The sequence below is a fragment of the Chionomys nivalis genome, chromosome 8, assembly GCF_950005125.1.
Source record: "Chionomys nivalis chromosome 8, mChiNiv1.1, whole genome shotgun sequence".
Classification (NCBI taxonomy): domain Eukaryota; kingdom Metazoa; phylum Chordata; class Mammalia; order Rodentia; family Cricetidae; genus Chionomys; species Chionomys nivalis.
In genome coordinates this window covers 65489246-65508444 of record NC_080093.1, presented here as the reverse complement: position 1 = coordinate 65508444, position 19199 = coordinate 65489246, and the positions used below count along the sequence as shown (strand labels likewise).

The 19199-nt window shown below is 42.7% G+C and overlaps 1 protein-coding gene and 1 pseudogene across 1 annotated transcript in view; both read left to right on the top strand.

Moving 5' to 3' along the window:
* The window catches only part of Acadsb (acyl-CoA dehydrogenase short/branched chain), a 47567-nt gene extending 40189 nt beyond the window's left edge, over nt 1–7378 (top strand). Inside the window, exons 10-11 of the mRNA XM_057778143.1 lie at nt 749–848; nt 1569–7378. Coding sequence (XP_057634126.1) covers nt 749–848; nt 1569–1639 — 171 coding nt within the window. The 3' untranslated portion in view covers nt 1640–7378. The remainder of the gene's footprint in view (nt 1–748; nt 849–1568) is intronic.
* Nucleotides 7379–16247: 8869 nt separating this feature from the next.
* The window catches only part of LOC130879896 (motile sperm domain-containing protein 3-like), a 56498-nt pseudogene continuing 53546 nt past the window's right edge, over nt 16248–19199 (top strand).

The following is a 19199-nucleotide window of genomic DNA, read 5'->3' as shown; positions in this document are numbered from 1 at the left end:
GATATCAAATGAAGCTGTTAGCAGAAAGGCTGAGCATTTCCCCTGGAGCCTCTAGACAGCCATACCTTGGTCCCAGCTGCAAGCCCCTCTGTTGTCATGTAAGATAGCAAGCACATCTGGTTTCTAGGGGTTAGACTCTATCTGGACATCCTTGAGGAGCCGTTACAGTGGTCAAACTGCTTGCCTTCCTCCAAGGCCTGTGTGCCCTTCTAGTCTCTCCTCCCCTCTCACCCTGACCCAAGTCTCTGGTCCCTGAGAACAATGGGCCCCTGCTCTCATGGGGCCTTGTGCATGTCGTTCCTCAACTTGTAATGCCCCTACCTGGTGTTGAGGGTCTCAGCCAGGCTGTTTCCTCTGCTTACCATCTAAACCACAACAGTTATTCTGACAAGCTCCTCTACTCTCTGCAGCTTTTAAATTTCTATGCCAATTGGTTTAACGTCTGTGTTACAAACACAAGGACCAAAGGGGCAGTGCCCTGCTACTCCTTCCCTCAATAAATGTTTGCTGATAAGTGATGCCCTGTTAGCAAGCATGTGCATATGAACAAGTCAGATTTCTTTTTCAAAGAAAGGAAAGTTCTGTGACTCAGTAGGGTATCTTAGAGAAATGGTGTGGAGACTCACGTAATAACCGCAGCCCTTCCACTTGTCACTGCGAATCTGTGCTCCCGAAATGGTCACTCACAGGCTCATCACGCACTGGTGTGTGGACTTCCTGTCTGTAATTTGCTACTTGCCTTTGCTAGATTGCTGGACTAACAACAAGTAAGTGCATTGAGTGGATGGGAGGAGTCGGCTACACCAAAGATTACCCTGTGGAGAAATACTTCCGAGATGCAAAGATTGGTAAGTAGACTTTTGATGGTTTTGGTTTTTTGGTGGGTTTTTTTTGTTTGTTTGTTTTGTTTTTGTTCTTTTGTTTTTTTGCCACTGTGGGTGTTTGGGCTATAGTATGTGTCAATTTTGTATTACTAGTACTTAGGTAAAAGCATTTTTAATCTCCGTGGTATATTTATTGACTTTTTGTGTGGCTGGATTTCTTCCTTCTTCATCCTATCAGAAAAATGAATTTATATTTCTAAAAACATTGACTTGACTCCCAAATTGCCCCAGTGGACCTTTTGAGAAATCTGTGACAAAGTCCATTGTTTTCGTTTTTCTATTGCTAAAACTGTCGGTATTTGCCGTTCCTGTAGTCTGATAATGTTCTTTGAAGTATGCTTCTGGTTTCAGAAGGCAGCTGCCTCATCATTCCCGAGTGCTCCAGTGCTCTGCCAGCAGGGAGGAGAGTAAATAGCAGTTCTGAAAGCCAGCTGCTAGGTCCTGAGAAGCAGCTGGGCTTATCTCCTGATGCTCTGAGAACTAAATCCTCAGCTGTTCAAAGCTGATTCTAGTCCTCTACAGATCAAATGGAAAATTGTTACCTTAGTCAGAATTACTTTGGACACTGAATCCTGTTACTTACGGCACATGCAGGGCAGGTATCTTTAGCACTCACGTCTTTTAAGGGTCTTTTCAGTTGTAGGTGAATTCCTAATTGTCCTTTTTTTCTCCCCTTTGTTTAAGGTACAATATATGAAGGAACCTCCAACATCCAGCTGAACACCATTGCAAAGCACATTGATGCAGAATACTGACGCCTGTAGGACCGGGCCCCTCTCTGGTGTCAATGACACCATTTCCAGCTGTTGTGCCTTATCCGGCAGAGCCTGCAGTGTTTTATATGAAGCCCCTTGTCCTGGTTTTCAGGCCTGGCTTTTGTTCCGTTCTCTTTCCAGTCTACTCTCAAACTATCTCTAAGCTTCTGCACACATTTCTACTTCTCCTCCTAGTTTCTGAGTACACAAAACTTTCACTGTACCAGCATCTGCAAAGATGAACACATTTCTAATATTGGTGTTGCTGACAGAAATGATCACTTTATATTCCTACCAAATCTCTGTGCTGTGGCATGAGCCAGAGGAGCATCTGTTACAGTGGGCAGTTTTTACTCAATACTGTATAGATTCTGTGGTAAGTTGCCAAACAAGGTAGAAACGGATAAAATTTATTTGGGAAATCAAGAACTCCCAATTCTAATATCAAAGAAAGATTAGGAAATAAATATGTAACTTGTAGGCCATATAGTTGACTACAACAACAAAAGCCCAAAATATTATTTTAACCAATAAAAGCAGTATGTTTGGCTGCTATAATTGATCTATATAAAATATGCATTACATGATGCCTTTGACAGGTCATTTAGAAACATGTCCCTGTATTAGTTTTCAACTATAAAGTTTAAATAATTTGGCTTAATCATATGAAAATATTCAGTTATAATATTCATTGGATCATCAATATAATTTTTAATAGTATGATTTATTTCTGTCTTTTAATTATTTTTCCCCTCAAATTTCGTTATTGGACTTTATCCTAAATAGTAATTAATTGAGAAATTAGATTTTTGTTTTAGTGATTGTCAAGAGAAATATTTTACCCCCAAAAGGAAATAATATCACAGTCTCATAAGGAATGGAGAACAGGAGGCTAGATAGTCTGAAAAGGCACATTCAGTATAAATGTACATAGTCATTTATATAGTATATTAAATAATTTTATATTTGTGAAGATCGAGATCTATATTTTACAATGCAAATGACAAACAGGCAGTGTCTAATCTAATATCCAGCTGGTGAAGCCATCGATGGGTGTCAGGAATTTTTAGTTAGGAGAAGACCCTCTAGCTGCAGATCCTGAGTCCTGGAGAGAGAAGTGGAAGTAGGTGAGGAAACACCACTGGTTAGATGTGGGAAATGCCCCAAGGCTCCTGCAGGCGCTGAAAATAATGCCTGCTGCTAAACAAAGTGTTCCAGTGCTTTTGCACAAGGAAAATGTTTATTAAGAAAACCTAACGTTTTCTAAGTAATTTTGCTTTGCACAGTCATGTTTATTGAGCTAAATTAATTTCCACAATGCAAATCATAGTTAAATATGCAAGGTTGTATAAATACAGTTGAGATAGAAATTCCATTAAAACATTAGGAAGAAACGGGACAAACTTAGACCTTGAATCCAAAGAGATAAAGTCTACTTGACTTTCAAATGGGAAAATGATGAAAGCCCCTCAGCCAGTCTTTCAGAACAGAAAGATTGGTCTGATAAGAAAAGCAAGGGATGGATCCAGTGCCCTGACAGGGCTCAGGCATCTTTAATTTCTGTGATTATGTGGACTGACAGATAATGCAATGGGAGTCAGTATGGGTAAACAGAGTCTTGCCTTCTCTAGAATGAGAAACACATGGGCGTGTGATAAATACCATGTTCCAACTCCCAGTACCAGAAACACTCAATTACATATCTAGACTTTAAATGTGTCCATGAAGTTAATTTTGTATATATCTTTTACACATGTTCACCAAGAATAGTTAATAGGCATTAGCAATTAGTATAATTAACATACGAACTTGCCTTCCTCTGTTACTTGTATTGTTTCACCAAAGAACATGTCTTGGGGCCTACTCATATTTCTTCTGTTATGATTTTTCTTCTGATTCCCCTGGCTTTGTAATCTGTCATGAAACTATGTGCTTTGAGTTTGTATCTGCTAGGGAACCTAAAGCTTTTTGTTAATGTAAGGACTGTGATCACATGGACACAGGAGATAAAGATGCGACCTGGTGTGTACAGGTGGAACTGGTTGCCGAGTTTGCATTGTTAGCGATTTCACTTTACCCCATGAAAATCAATTAAGGAATCAATGTCAGAGACTTGATCGTGGAAGATTAACCCTAGAAAGGCTGTAGACAACCATAAAGGTAGCATTGTCGATTTAAAGTGAAGGACTCTTAACTAAGGTTGCTTTCTCAGAATTCAGATAGACTGACTCAAATTCAGTCTTCTTCCCATGACCAAGCACAGTCATTGTTCAACAGATCTTGGGGTTTCTCCTTGTTTTATTTTGCTCTTGATTTATTTCAAGTTTAACTGATAAAAAACGAACATTTCAGTAGAATGATGGATCGGTCACTTGCCAGAGGCCCTTGACCTGTAGCCGTGATGTCAGCTCTGAAGATGGCTGTGTGAGATCATTAGACATCATCATTATACTGCTTTGTTTTTTTAAAGAAATACCCTGTGAGGTATTTTTGCTGATCTGTCATAAAGTGAAAGTCCCATCTTAAGAGTATGTATCAGATCATGTTCACTGTTACAAATAAGTGTTCTATGGGGAATGAAAAGATGAAGCTCTAAGTGAACTAGACAATCTTGCTGCTCGGATAAAGTTCAATTGTCACACAGAGGAAGAACAAGTGTAGTCATCCTGAAAGGCAGACACAACACCTGTGTCCACCATGTCAATAGCTCTCTTCTCGGGTAAGACAGTTTTGTTTGTTTTCAGAGAAGAGGTCCTGAAATAGAGACCAAGTTTAAGTTCATGATGCTAAAAAAATTGTTCTCTAGAGGACTCTTTGTTCTTTTTTCATGACAGTGTAAGCAGCTCTTGAGGAGAGAGGCCTCTGCTTTTGAGCACCTTCTCCCAGCACAGATATCACCCAGGGGATGTGTACGCCTGTGTGTTAAAGCAATAGGTCTGTAAGTTTATAATCCTGCACTTGTTACTCAGGGACACACCACAGTACAGAGCCATAGAGATTTCAGCTTGTGTGTTCCTGATTCCTACACTAGTTTCAAAAACCTAGACATTGTAAAAGTTTTCACTCAGAAATGTGTTTTTGTGACTGCTACATCCAAGGTATGGTTTCTGAACTACCATTACACAGATAAATAGTCCCTTTTTTAAAAGGTGTGCCCATCTATCTCAGTGCCCCTTTGCTGTTTTTATTCATGTGTATCCACAAAAATATCAAGCAGAAGAGTGCCAATTTCAGTCCTATGAAGAAGGAGAAGTTCTTTGAAATACTAGCAAGCACATCCCAACTGTCATTCTACAGCCTTTTGTTTGGTTGGTTTTTGTTGTTGTTTTTGAAGACAGGGTCATACTGTGTGGTTCTGGCTGTCCTAGAATTCACTAATGTCGACCAGGCTGGCCTCGAGAACTCTGTCTCCCGAATGTTGGGATGAAAGGCATGCGTCACCATGCCCGTGCCCAGCTCCATCTAGTCTTGACACCTGCTAACAGCAATCCATGAGGGGCTGCTCATGTATCCTATACTGATAAAGAGACTGGAGCATAGAGAGTTTAAATAGTGTGTGTGTTGGTTTATGACCATAGCAGGATTTGAGGGGAACCTGCTGAAGGCTCTCCTACTAGTCACTGAGGCGGTTCCTCTTCAGAGACTTCCCAGTAAAATGCCACTACTAACTGTCCTTTCTTACCTAATCATTCTTCGCAGAAGAGATTCAGATCTGTTCAAGCTAAGAACAAAGGCTGCAAAATTAAGTAAATAAATGTGGGTGTGTGGATTTGGGAGACAGTGAGGAAGACCTGAGCCCTGTGGCTAAGTGGTAGCATTTGCTTAGCACACATGAGACACTGGATTTTGATCTCCAATAAAGGTGTAGATAAACAAGGTGACAGAAAGGCTGCAGTTAAAAAAGCAAAGGTTCTGAAAAGGACACAAGGAAACGCCAAACTGTTACCTCCTGGGTTTGGTACAAATAGACTATATGCCATGCTTGACTCTTGAACCGGAAGACCTTTTAAGGGGGTGGTCACCAAGAGCTATCCCGAGGAGGCCATGATAAAAAGCCAAGTGCTAATTACAGGGTGTGTGAATTGCAGTTATCTGTACAGATAACTCACAGTAAAAGTCCAACTGTTGCAACTTCCTTAAAAACAAAATCATGGTAGGACTGAGGATGTAGCTCAGTGGTAGAACGTTTGGTATATGCAAGGCTCTGGACTCCATCCCCAGCACTGTGCGGGGAAAAGGGAGGAGGGAAAACATGGTAAATGGAAAAAAAATATAATAAAATGGGAATAATAGCACACAAGGTCCTATTTATAGATGCAAGTGGGTTGAACTTACTTATTAAAAGGTGTTCAGATAGCCTGTTGTAGTGGTACACACCTTTCTTGGGAGTTCAAGGCTAGCCTGGTCTAGAGAGCGAGTTCCAGGACAGTCAGAGCTACACAGAGAAATCTTGTCTTGGGAAAAATAAAAGAGGTGTTTAGATGAGGAGGCCAGAGAGATGGGTTAGTAGTTAAGAGCGTTTGTTGCTCTTGCAGAGGACTCAGGTTTGGTTTCCAGCATCCACATGGCAGCTCACAATCACTTGTACACCAGCTCCAGGGGATCCAGTGCTCTCGCATCCTCCTTTCACAGGCTTCAGACACATAGCTGCAAGCAAAGCTCATGCACATAATAAATAAATCTTCTTAATCTTATTCAGATGAAGTAAAGGAAAATTTTAAATCCTAGGTACATGGAATGCCTAAAACAAGAAAAGCAAGTTAGAATATATGGAAAAAGACTGCAAATGCTATAAAAAAATAATAACTTAATATCAAGCAAAACTGAGTTAAAAACAAAACTAATTTTAAAGAATATCTCATAAAAAGGAGGAGTTCACCAAGAAGATCCAACAGCCATGAGCCTTATTATCCCTAAAATCATAACTGGGAACTATACAAAGCAAAACAAGTAGAAATAAATATGAATAACTGACAAAGCTGTAATTAATCATGGGCATGACTTAGAAAGCAATAAGTGGGAGCTGGGATGCAAACCTGTAATCCCAGCACTGGAAAGGCTGAAGCAGGAGGATTGCCATGAGTATGAGGCCAGACTACATACAAGAGTGAAGGGGAGGAACAGAAGAAAAAAGAAATTCCCAAAAGTCTCTAGTCTGAGAACCCAGGTGCCTGGTTTAAACTGAGTGAGTGAGATATGTTGTTGGTTGGTTTTTTTTAGTTTGTTTTGTTTTACTCTTTATTCTTTTGGGGTGCCCGCCACCCAGCTCCCAAATAAATCACAGGCAGGCTTACTCTTTCTTATGAATGCCCAGCCTTAGCTTGGCTTATTTCTAGCCAGCTTTTCTTAAATTATCCCAACTACCTTTTGCCTCTGGGCTTTTAGCTTTCTCTATTTCTGTATACCTTTCTTTCTCCATGGCTGACTGGGTGACTGAGTGACTGACCCCTGTGTCCTCCTCTCCCTTTTTCTTGCTCCTCCCCTCAAGTTCTTTTCTTTTTGTTTATCCTCTCTGCCTGCGAGCCCCACCTGTTCTTTCTCCTGCCTCGCTATTGGCCGCTCAGCTCTTTATTAGACCAATCAGGTGTTTGAGACAGGCAAAGTAACACAACTTCACAGAGTTAAACAAATGCAACATAAAAGAATGCAATTCGTCTTTGTATCATTAAACAAATGGTTCATAGCATAAACAAATGTAACATATCTTATAATAATATTCCACAACAGAGATATGACTTGGGCCAAGTCAATGCACCTCCTGTTTACGCTGCCTATTTTTGTCACAACCTATAAGTTAATAGGTTTCTTTGTTGCAAATGAATATTAAAATGCACAACATATCCTCAAATAAAAATAGGTTTATGTGTTTAAAACAGTATGTAAGTATACACAATATCCTTAACATTGACTCTTGCTACAAAGTCTAAAATAGTTCCCTTTAGGGGAGAGTTACCCAACCCTTTTATTGGATAAATGCTTCTATGTTGGATTTCTCTGAAAAGGTTAGTCAGTCAGATTGTCTGGGTAGAATACCAAACCAAAAAACCCCTCCCCCTGGAGGCTGGGCTGTATTCACTCTTGGATTTGTTTGTAATCCTACTGGCTCCCCCTTTAATCTACAAACATGTTCTTATCTCCCCATCCTTAGGAACTGAATTTCCCAGCTCAGCGTGCTGAGACATGACCTTAGTCCTAGCACTCAGGACTCTGAGACAGGAGTATTGTGAATTTGATTGCAGTCTGACCTCAGCCCTGTTTCCTAAAGCTAACTCACTAAATTCCCATGAGCCACCGCTCTGCAGGTCTGGAAATGGACCATGGTTGCCGTGGTAGATCCTCATCCTTATAGCCTGCTCCTTATTCCTTAATCCCTGCTTGTCTGCTTTCACTTTTCTAGGTGGGTTTAAACTCAAAAGTCCTCCTTTTACCCTCAATTGGTAGCTCGCTCTATCGATCCCAACTACTGTGGTTTCAGATGGCTTTCCCTGAAGCCTCGCTCTGTGCCTGAGACCTCCTCTTCACTGGCTTCTCTTCCCTTAAATGACCACTTTTATCCTGATGCTGTCCTTGTGGCCCATTTTTCTCTGTGCTTTAGAGCAGTGACAAGTGTCTTAGAAGCGCAGGCTGTGGGATGGTTCTCCCAGTCTCTCCTGATCACCCTGCAGGAGGTCCAGCGGGCTTTGGAAATTTGAGTTGAAGTGCAGGAGAAGGCTCGAGGTGGAAGACCTGGTAGTCTATCCGCGGTACAGTGGAGAGTCCCACGAAGCCTTTAGCAAGAGTGGAAGAACCAAGAATGCTTCTATTAAAAGGCTCACTCCAAGTCAGATGGAGGTGGCTCACACCTTTAATCCCAGCACTTGAGAGGCAAAGATAGGTGGATCTCTGTGAGTTCGAGGCCAGCCTGGTCAACAAGAACTAGTTCCAGGGCAGGCTCCAAAGCTACAGAGAAACTCTGTCTCGAAAAACAAATAAACAGAAAAGACTCATTCTAGAGCCATGAGTTCTCTTGTTGGCCCAGAGCCTGGGAATCTGTCTGCTTTGAAGCCTCCTTGGGAACCCCACCACACTAAAGCCTGAGGAGGGTTCTCACATCCCAAAGACACCTTTTCCCTTTCTGTCCCACTGTCATCCAGCAAGACTCAGTAAGTCCTAGGGCTCCCTGAAACCAGGCCTGCCTAAGGAAAAGAAACGGGAGCAGGTATCTTCTACCTTCTCTACATTCTTCACTTCTGCCCCAAGGGCCTCTGGGAAGCCGAATACCTACCGCTTTCCTAGGTCTGTGCAACCAATCAGGGGTCATCCACTCACCATACTCCCATCCCCAGATGGGAGGCTCTGTGGACTTGCTGGCCGGATGGTCCCCTCTTATCAAGAGAACTGTGAGGAAGGGGCTGCTAGCATGTGACGCCACAGGTTCAGGTTTTAAAATCCAGCCATTTCTCTTAGTGACGTTTCCCCCTTTGGAGATGCAAACTAACGATAAAGTAGCGGCAGATGCTAGGGGTTTTTGCTAGGAGTCACGGCGTTCATCCAGCCTAGCGGTCAGCCCTAGTGCGATCAATCTACAACTCCTTTACGGAACAATACTGTCTTTCCCGGCCAATGGCTTTCCCTAAGTGCACAAAAGCTAAAAATATGCTTATTGATGGATAATGCTCATTTCCAAATGTGTTTTATAATACCTTCACTTGCCCGGTGGGCAGGAAGTCCTTGGGAATTGCTCAGGTTGAAGTGTATTAATGTGAAAGGTTGCCAGATATAGCCAGGTGTATCGGCGCATGCCTGAAATCCTGCTGGGAAGGAAGAGGTGGGAAGATTATAGGCCAGCCTGAAGTGCAAAGCAAGTTCCAAGGCAGTCTGAGTTCATAGAACCTAAAGAAAAAGAAAAGGGGGAAAGGTTTAAAAAAAAAAAAAAGGCATGAGCTTTATGTTTTGAACGCTATGTTAAGAGGGCTTAGATTGTTAGCTTCTATGTTCTCAGAAGTCACTTTAGTGTGGGCCTGGTGTGTCTGGGCTAGCACGCTTCCTAGCTCAGTTGACCCTCAGTTAAGGGATGTTTATCTTGTTCCCACTGATTCTTCTTTTCCTTTCTTTTCATTTTACTATGGAATTTCTACTGGGCCTCAGCAGTCAGAACAATCTCCAGAAGGACAAACGTTTCAGAACAAACTGGCCCCAGCATCTCTGACTGGTAGGCTAGGGGATGAAGAAGCCGAGTCTGAATGAACCCCCGCAGCATCCTGCTGCTCCTTTCCAGGAAAGCCTTGCACATTCTAGGCAAAGGGCAGAACATCCTGCTGGCATTTCGAATGGCTCTTGACAGGCAGCCCTCCTGCTTCCTTGTTCATGTCCAGCGGGGTTCAGCAGGAGCAGGCAGCGCACTTGTGTTCAGGGTTAATTGCTTCCTTGCTTTGAGGCTTTTATGTCATTTCTCTCGAGATCCACCTCTCACTCCTCAGCCATTGTCCTATTCACTTGGCTTCTAAAAAATTTTGGTGTCCAATTCCTGCACCATCTCAGGACCTCAGTTAGGGTCACCGGTCATTTCTGCAGAGGACGCCAGAGGCCTCCACTCTCTCTGCAGGTCCCCTCTGAGGGTTTGCGCTCTGGACTAGAGCTAGCAAATGACTTATAAGCCCTATCAATGGGCTTGTTCTTTCTAGCTTTTGTATTCCAAGTTCGACTGCTACATTTTTTATTTGTAATATAATCATTCCATGCGCCCGTGGTTCAGGAATTATTTTTAAATGTAATTTAAAATGTAGTTGGGGGCTGGAGCTGGAGGCTCAGCAGTTATGAGCATCTGTTGCCCTAACGGAGAACCAGGGTCTGGTTTCTAACATGTGCATCAGGACAGCTTAACAACCCCTCTAATATCAGCTCCAGAAAATCCCATGTCCTCTTCTGACCTCTTCAGGCCCCTGCATATATATGGTGCACTGTACATACACTCAAACAAATACACATCAAATTTTAAATAATAAAAAGTGTTAGTTTTTCTAGAGCATTTAAAGTTATAAATTATTTACACAAAACTAAATCTTTACATGTCACTTTTGAAATTTTAACTAAATGTTGTGTTTTTATGATGAGAGAGAGAGAGACAGAACCGTTCACAGACTTGGCATTCAGTGTCCATAAGTGAATGTACGGAATTCGTTAGCACTAGGCCTCTACAGCTACTCAAATTTAAGAGAGAGTGGTGCAAGCTATTAATACTGCAAGCTATTGCTCAGCCCTCTTATGAAACTGCTCCAAAGCCATGCCAATTCTTGTAAGCCTCTGGGGCTGCCCAACAAAACACAAAGAGCGGCCAGGCCAGATCAGCTCGGTGCCACGGGGAATAATCACTGGTTACACAAGAATCTGTTACGCTCTTGACATCCAAGAGGAAGGGCTCCACGGGTTTGTAATTCGTCTTCTAGCTGAGAAAATCTCCCTATCTTCTGGTGTAGTGTCTCCGATCCCAACTTTTCCTGGTGTTCTCTGTGTTTGGATGCAGCCTCCTTTTGTGTCACTCTTTGGTGACAAGGCGGGTGGCGACTTGAAAGGTGTTAGTTGGGAGAATGATATTTAGGTTCCAGGTCATGATGTGCTGTCGTGAAGCAGTGACGCCCAGTGAATAGAATTATTATGTGTTTGTTTCTGGTCTGAGGCAGCCTAAGACCTGAACTCTCTTCCACAGGTCTAAGGACAGTAATCACATCGAGAATATTTGAGTTAAACTTGGAAAAATGTGTATAAGATTCATTCAGATAAGATCTCAGACGGCTGTCAGATTCTTGGGACCAAACAAGTTCAAATTTTGTCTTTCAATTACTTTTTAAAAGTGGGACTAGAGAGGTAACCCGGAAAGACAAACTTCACATCTTCTCTCTCATTGGAGGCTCCTAGCTCCAAATCTTCATATGTGAAAATATAGCCTGTAGTAACTACAGAAATCAGGAAAGTAAAATGGGACCATTGTCAGGATAGGAGGCTTGGGGAACAACAGAAAGGGGAATACAGGGAACAAGTGATCTGAGCAATGAAATAGGAAAAGGGAGGACTCCTTAGGGAGGGAAGGAGGGTAATAAAGAAGAAGGTGGAGGAGGGTAAAAGGGAGTCACTCAATACAAATGGTCTGAAGGAGTAGATGGGGAAAGAAGGGGTTCCTTAGGGAAGGGTGGAAGATGGAAATAAAGGAGGGGTGGGTGAAGGGGCCACAAGGAACCATACTATTAATAATATTTACAGAAAACTCTATTACACATGACTCCATGTATAAATACACATATAATTTTAATGAACATTTCTCATCTTGGCTGATGGTGCTCCCTCCAAGAGCCCAAAACCACCTAACAAAAACCCCATTATCAGACACGAGAAGCCCTTCTTTGAGTTGTTGACCAGGGCTGTCCAAGAGATTCCCAAAACATACAGCCTATTGCTGTGGCCTTGGTTACCCTGCAGAGGTAAAAGGTAAATCCCTATTGCTGAAGACACCATGGACTTTAGGAACAGGGCCCAGAGATCCCTGAGCTGGAACTGATCTCAGTGCTCCCTCCCCTGAGTACTAGCTTTCACAGGACAAGAAGACATCATGCGAGTTTCCAAAGGTTTTTACACCTGTGAACCACAACAACACCAGCGTGGTATGATAACCCTAAGGGTGCAGTAATGCCACACATGCCTTGGAGGTAACCAGTGACTCCCTCACTGGACTTAAGACTTACTCAATAAGAGATACCGGGGCTGGAGAGATGGCTCAGAGGTTAGGAGCATTACCTGCTCTTCCAAAGGTCCTGAGTTCAATTCCTGGCAACCACATGGTGGCTCACAACCATCTGTAATGAGGTCTGGTGCCCTCTTCTGGCCTGCAGGCATACACACAGACAGAAAATTGTATACATAATAAATAAATAAATATTAAAAAAATAAGAGAGATACCATTCCTGGTACCAGAAACCCAGCTACCTACTCAGTGCTAGTGGTGGTCATGGTTATTGGAGGACAGATATGACCACTAATTTATTAAACCGCCATTCTAACAACAATCTGTAAACATTTACCCTTATACCTGCAGATAAGTGTAGTCTTCGTCCGTCATCAAAGAAGCTTTGCAACAGACAGAGACCCCCAGAGAAAACCCCAGCTGATAAAAGTGCAGAGCTGTGAAGCACAGCCCCAGTGGGTAGATCGGCAAAACACTTCCACTCCTAAGACTTCAGTAACATTGCCGAAGAGGGGGTGGAAAGATGGCAGGAGCCAGAGAATCAAGGAGTTTGCTCTCTCCATCAAAAGCTACACCCATAAAGCCTCATCAACATGACAGCCCAAATGTAAGATAAAAAGGACGACATCAGTGAAGACGCCAACCTGGACAGATACGATCCCATAAGGCCTCCACCCTCCACAAAGCCATAGGTGACTGGGGACAGCTGGGCACGGGAGAGGTGACTTTCGTTAGGGAAGAGCACACCAATTAGTTGTCCGGTACCAAACAACCCTGAAAACAGCATTATATGGATGGAGCAGGTTATATTCAGGAATATATATGTATATAAGCACACACATATGCATTCAATAATATTTTTAAAGGAGGCTATGAATTTAAAGAGAGGGGGAAGGGTAGCTGGGAGAGTCTGGAGGGAGGAAAGTGTTCAAATTACAAACTCAATAAGAGAAAGAATGGGCCTGGAGAGATGACTTGGTTAAGAGCACTGGCTGTTATTTTGGGGATTTCAGTTCTCAGGCCCCACATGGAGGCTCACAACCATGTGTAACTCCAGTCTTCCCTCTTCCCTCCTCAGCAGGCATCAAGTGTGTGCATGATACACAAACATACATGTAGGCAAAACATTCATACACATAAAATAATTTTTAAGTGTTCTGTTATGCCTTGTACTAGAAATCCTAGCTAATGCAGTCAGATAAAAGGAAAGGTGCCCTGACTAGAAGGAACGGATTTGTTTATAGATGAGATTATTGTGTAGCTACTTCTTCCCGATTGTAACATTTCCTCCTTGGAAGGAAGGAAGCTAGGACTCAGGAGGATCACAAAATCCCAAATCTTAGATTCACAAGGACCCCCTCCAAAGCTTCTAAAAGCAGTAGACAAATAAGGAGAGATAAGATTTCTTTGTTTGAGCTGTTGCCCAGGGAACTCTAGAGACAGAGCTTCCAAGAGTCACCACCCATGTTGGGGGTGGAGTTTGTGGGTGATGCAGCTGCCCCAAGAGGCCTCCACATTCCTTTAAGTGGCCCCCGTGAACTCATTGATTCATCGAGCTAGACTCTAGTAGACTCTTCTTTTGTCTGTTGCTGGGGTTCTGGTGTGAATAGGTATCTGTTCGTGTCTCCTCAGGAAAGGCCACACAGCACAAGCCATGTAGATTAAAGGAATTAATAACACGAACTCTCAGGAAGATATGTGAAGCTACGAGGGTGCAGGAAACGCAGCTGATGTGCGAAGGTCAGTCTCTTGTAAATCACCCAGGAACAAGTGAGATTTGATATTTAAAACAATAATAATAATAATGCTATTTATATTAATAACACTCAAAATGAAGCAGGTGCAAATCTAACAAAATATACACTAGATCTGGTTGAGAAAAACTGCAAAACACTGATAAACAAAAAAACGTGAATTAAGCAGAGATATATTGTATGTTCACGGAAACTCAGGCTCATCAAGATATTAGTTCTTCCCAAATTACTGTAACTATAGATTCAATACAAGCCATTTTTAATTGCCCAGAAAGTTATTTTTCAGATATTAACTAGTGAATCCTACAGTTTATGTGAGAGAAGTAAAACAACTAGACTAAGCACAACAGTATTGAAGGACCGAACAATGCTGAAGTACGGACGTTGCCCAACCTCTGGACTCAACTATGATGCTACAGTGATCTGCATAGCACAGTATTAGTCAAAGAACAGGTACGTAGAACAAAATTCAGAGCCCAGAAACAGACACAAATAAGTGTAGAAAATGATCAATAGTGAAAGAGCAAAGTCAGTAAAACAGGTCAAAGATAGCCTTACCAGATGGACTAGAACAACCAGACATTCACGTGCATTAAAAAAACAAGGGGGCTGGAGAGATGGCTCAGAGGTCAAGAGCATTGACTGCTCTTCCAGAAGTTATGAGTTCAATACCCAGCAACCACATGGTGGTTCACAACCATCTACAAAGAGATCCGATGCCCTCTTGTGGCGTGTAGGCAAACCTACAGGCAGAACACTGTATATATGATAAATAATAATAAGTACATAATAAATAAATCTTACCAAAAAAAAAAAAAAACAAGATATGCCAGGTGGTAGTTTGCTGTGGAACAATCCTTCTGTACACTGTGAAAATGTGATGCTCTCGTTGTTAATAAAAAAAAAAAGCTGTTTGGTCAATATCTAGGCAGGATTTTCGAGGCAGAGAGAACACAGGGAAGAAGGATGGAGTCATAAGAGTTGCCAGCTTGATGCAGAAAAAGCAGGAGACGAACATGCTATGCTGAAAGAAGGTACTGTAACAAACTAAGTAAAAATGCTGCGGATCCCCAAGTGTCTGCAGCTGGTAGCAGGTCCCGAGACCATGCCGCAGGTCCCCAAAGTGGCAGTAGGCAATGGGCAGGTACCACCACATGGCAGAGGGTGGGTAAGAAATGTGGGTTAATTTAAGTTGTAAGAGCTAGTTAGTTGCAAGAGTTACTGGCTTATTAATAATAAGACTTATCATTAATCAGTCTCTGGGCGGTTTTTTGGGAAGCAACTGGCAGAGCAGAGCTGACGCAGTCCTGCTGAAAAACTCTGCCTGAGATGATGGCACATGCCTTTAATTACAGCGCCCAGGAGGCAGAGGCAGGCAGAACTGCGGATCTCTGTAATTTTGAGGCCAACCTGGTCTACAAATTGAGTTCCAGAACAGCCAGAACTGTTACACAGAGAAACCCTGTCTTGGAAAAAACCAAAACAAAACACAGATTATACTTGTCACAAAACCTAAATAATACAGCTAAAAACAAAACACAAAATTGAAGTTTCTAAGAGAAAATCTAGATAATCTAATCTTGTTTTTGCCAATAACTTTTCCATTTACTTATTACTTATTTAAGTATGCATGATGTACACACATGTGCGTGCACACACACACACATGCATGCATGCCATGGAATACATGTGAAGGTCAAAGGACAACTTTCAAGAGTCAGGTTCTCTTCCTCACTATGTGGTCCCAGAGCTTGAAGCCAGGCTGTTGGACTTGATGTCAAGCACCTTTACCTAGTCAGCCATTTCACTGACACCTGCTCAATGTGACTCACACAAGACTTGACCTGCACGTTCTGAATCTTAAATGCCCCCTAAAGTCCATGTGTTAAATTCTTCTTTAAAAATTTTTTTAAAAATATTTATTTATTATGTATACAATATTCTGTCTGTGTGCATGACTGCAGGCCAGAAGAGGGCACCAGACCTCCTTACAGATGGTTGTGAGCCACCATGTGGTTGCCGGAAATTGAACTCAGGACCTTTGGAAGAGCAGGCAATGCTCTTAACCACTGAGTCATCTCTCCAGCCCCATGTGTTAAATTCTTGTTCCCACATAGTGCTCTTAGGAATTTGTGGAAACATGGAGGTAAGGTCCTAGTAGAAGGCCTTTGGACCATTAGGAATATCCCCTTAAAGGAGAACCCCGGTTTTATTCTTTTTCTGTCCCCTGGCTCACCAGGAGAAATCAGATGAACAACTTTGCTTGGCCATCCACCCCCACTGCACTGTGTTGCCTTTCCTCAAATCTAAAAGCTGCAGGGTAAACAGAAGTGGGCTGAAACCTCTGAAATGGACAGCCAAAATGAAATGTCCCTAAACACTGACATCTCAAATATTGTCATAGTTGTAGAAATCTGAGTAGCTTGGGACCTGTGAAAGACTTGATAAGCTGGACATCAATGAAATGAACTCTCTGCTCTGCAGATGTAATTGAGAGAATAAATCAGCAAACCACAAACTAAGAGATGTTTTCCCAGAATCTTTATCCATAGTACACAAAGTAATACTCAACAATAGGAAAAGAACTATCTTAGGTTAGGGGTTTTCATTGCTGTGAAGAGACACCATGACCCCGACAACTCATAAAGTAAAACGTCCAGTTAGGGTGGCTTATAGTTTGAGAGGTTCAGTCCATTATGAACACGGTTATGTACAGGCAGATGTGGTACCGGAGTAGTAGCTGGGAGTCCTACAACTGGCAGGCAACAGGAAGTTTACTGAGATACTGGACACATAGAAAACCTCAAAGTCCTACCCCACAGTGACTTCCTCCAACAAGTCATACCCACTCCAACAAAGCAATACCTCCTAATAGTGCCATTCCCTGTGAGATTATGGGAGCCAGTTATATTCAAACTACTAAATCCCATGCCCTGGTCCTTACAGGCTTGTAACATTATCATAATGCAAAATTGATTCAGTCCAACTTCAAAAGTCCCCATGGTCTTGCACAGTCTCAACAATGTTTTAAAGTCCAAAGGTCAAAACCTCTCCTGAGATTCTTGCAATCTTGTAAGTTTAATCATCTGTAAAAAATCAAAGTTGAAACGCAGATCACATACTTCCAACACATAATGGCACAGTATATACATTACCATTCCAGAATGCAAGGGAGGGGGAATAGCAAGGAAATACTGGTCCAAAGCGAGACTGAAAACCAACAGGACAAACTCCAAACTCTGCATCTCCATGTCTGAGGTCAAAAGGCTTTTCAGATCTCCAACTCTGTTCAGGTTTGTTGACCCAAACACACTTCCTTCTCTTGGGCTGGTTCCACTCCCTGTTAGCAGCTCTCCTCAGCAGGTGTCCCGCTCTGGCCTCTCTAGCATCTTGAGTTCTCTAAGGCAATCCAGGCTTCAACATCAGGGCTTTACACAATGGCCTCTCCTCTAGGCCTCCATTCAGGGACACCCCTTGACACATGCTTTGGCCTCAGCAGCTTTCCTTAGGGACAAATTCCATAGCCCCTTTCTTCTACCCTTAACTCCAGAACCACGTGGCTGAAGCTGCCAAATTCTGCTGCCTGCTGGGGCTGGAACATAGCCTGCTGTTTCAAATACATCTTCACCAGATTTCTGTTTTTTATTGTTTCCTTTACCGCCTAAGCAAGTGGTCCTTGAACTTGCTCTATAGATCAGGCTCAGAGCCTCAAACTCAGAGATCACCAGCCTATGCATTCTGAGTGCTGGGATTAAAGGCCTGCATCACCACACCAGGTTCAAAGCTTTTCTTTAGCTCCACTCCACAAGTTGGAAACTTAGCTGGCTGCGATCTTGCTTTGAGCTCACCACTCCCTTTATTCCATTTCTTAACCTGTTTACTTCCTTGAACACAGGACTTAGCTCCATTCTACTTTCTGATGCTCTTTTTCTCCCCAAATATATTTTCCTTGCTCAGCTTGCTCCTTTTCATTAGAAATCTCCGTCAGAGTTAACACTGGAAACCACACAACAGAGTCTCTACTAGGCTGTTTTTGAAATTTCCTTTGCCAATGGTACTAATTCAAAACTCTTCACTTTAACCTCAGGCAGACTCTTTGGACAAGGACAAAAAAGAAGCCACTCTCCTCACCAAAATATCACAAGATCAGTCTGTAGGTCACATACTAACACTCTTCTCCTCTGCGACCTCTTGATCCCCACAGCTCATCAAATCTCATTCAGCACCACTGTCCTCCATGCTCCTATTAGAATTGTCCCATTAGGCAGCACTTAGAGCATTCCATTGCTTTCCTAACCCAAGCTCCCAAAGACTACATTACTCCAAATTAAAACATGCTCAGGCCTATCACAGCAACACCCCAGTCCCTGGTACCAACTTCTGTTTTAGTTAGGGTTTTTATTGCTGTGAAGAGACACCATGACCACAGCAACTCTTATAAAGTAAAGCATTCAATTGGCATGGCTCACTTGCAGTTTCAGAGGTTCAGTTCATTATCATCATGGTGGGAAGCAGGGCAGCATGCAGGCACATGTGGTTCTGCAGGAGTAGCTGAGAGTCCTACATCTTGCAGGCAAGAGGAAGTCGATTAAGATGCTGGGCAGCATCCTAAGCCTAGGAAACCTCAAAGCCCGCCCCCACAGTGACACACTTCCTCCAACAAGGCCACAGCCACTCCAACAAAGCCACACCTCTTAATAGTGCCATTTCCTGTGAGATTATGGGGGCCAATTATCTTCAAACTACCCCAAGAACCAAATCAAAAAGTGGTCCCAGAGCTTGGAGAGATGGCTTAATGATTAAGAGTGAGTGTTCTTATGGAGGAGCTTGAGTACAGTTCCCAGCACCCACCACTGAGCAGCTCACAATGCCCAACTCTAGAGGTTCTAATGCTCTCTTCTGGCCTCTAGACACCTGGATACACATGACACACATGCGCAGGTATGCATACACACATTCTTAAATAACAAAAATAAAACATGGACCCAAACCTTGACAGATTCCTCACCACAGGAGAATTAGATGGCCACAGGACAGATGGAAGCTGCCAGGGATGGAAGTCATCACATCATGCTCGCCACAGTGGCAAAAT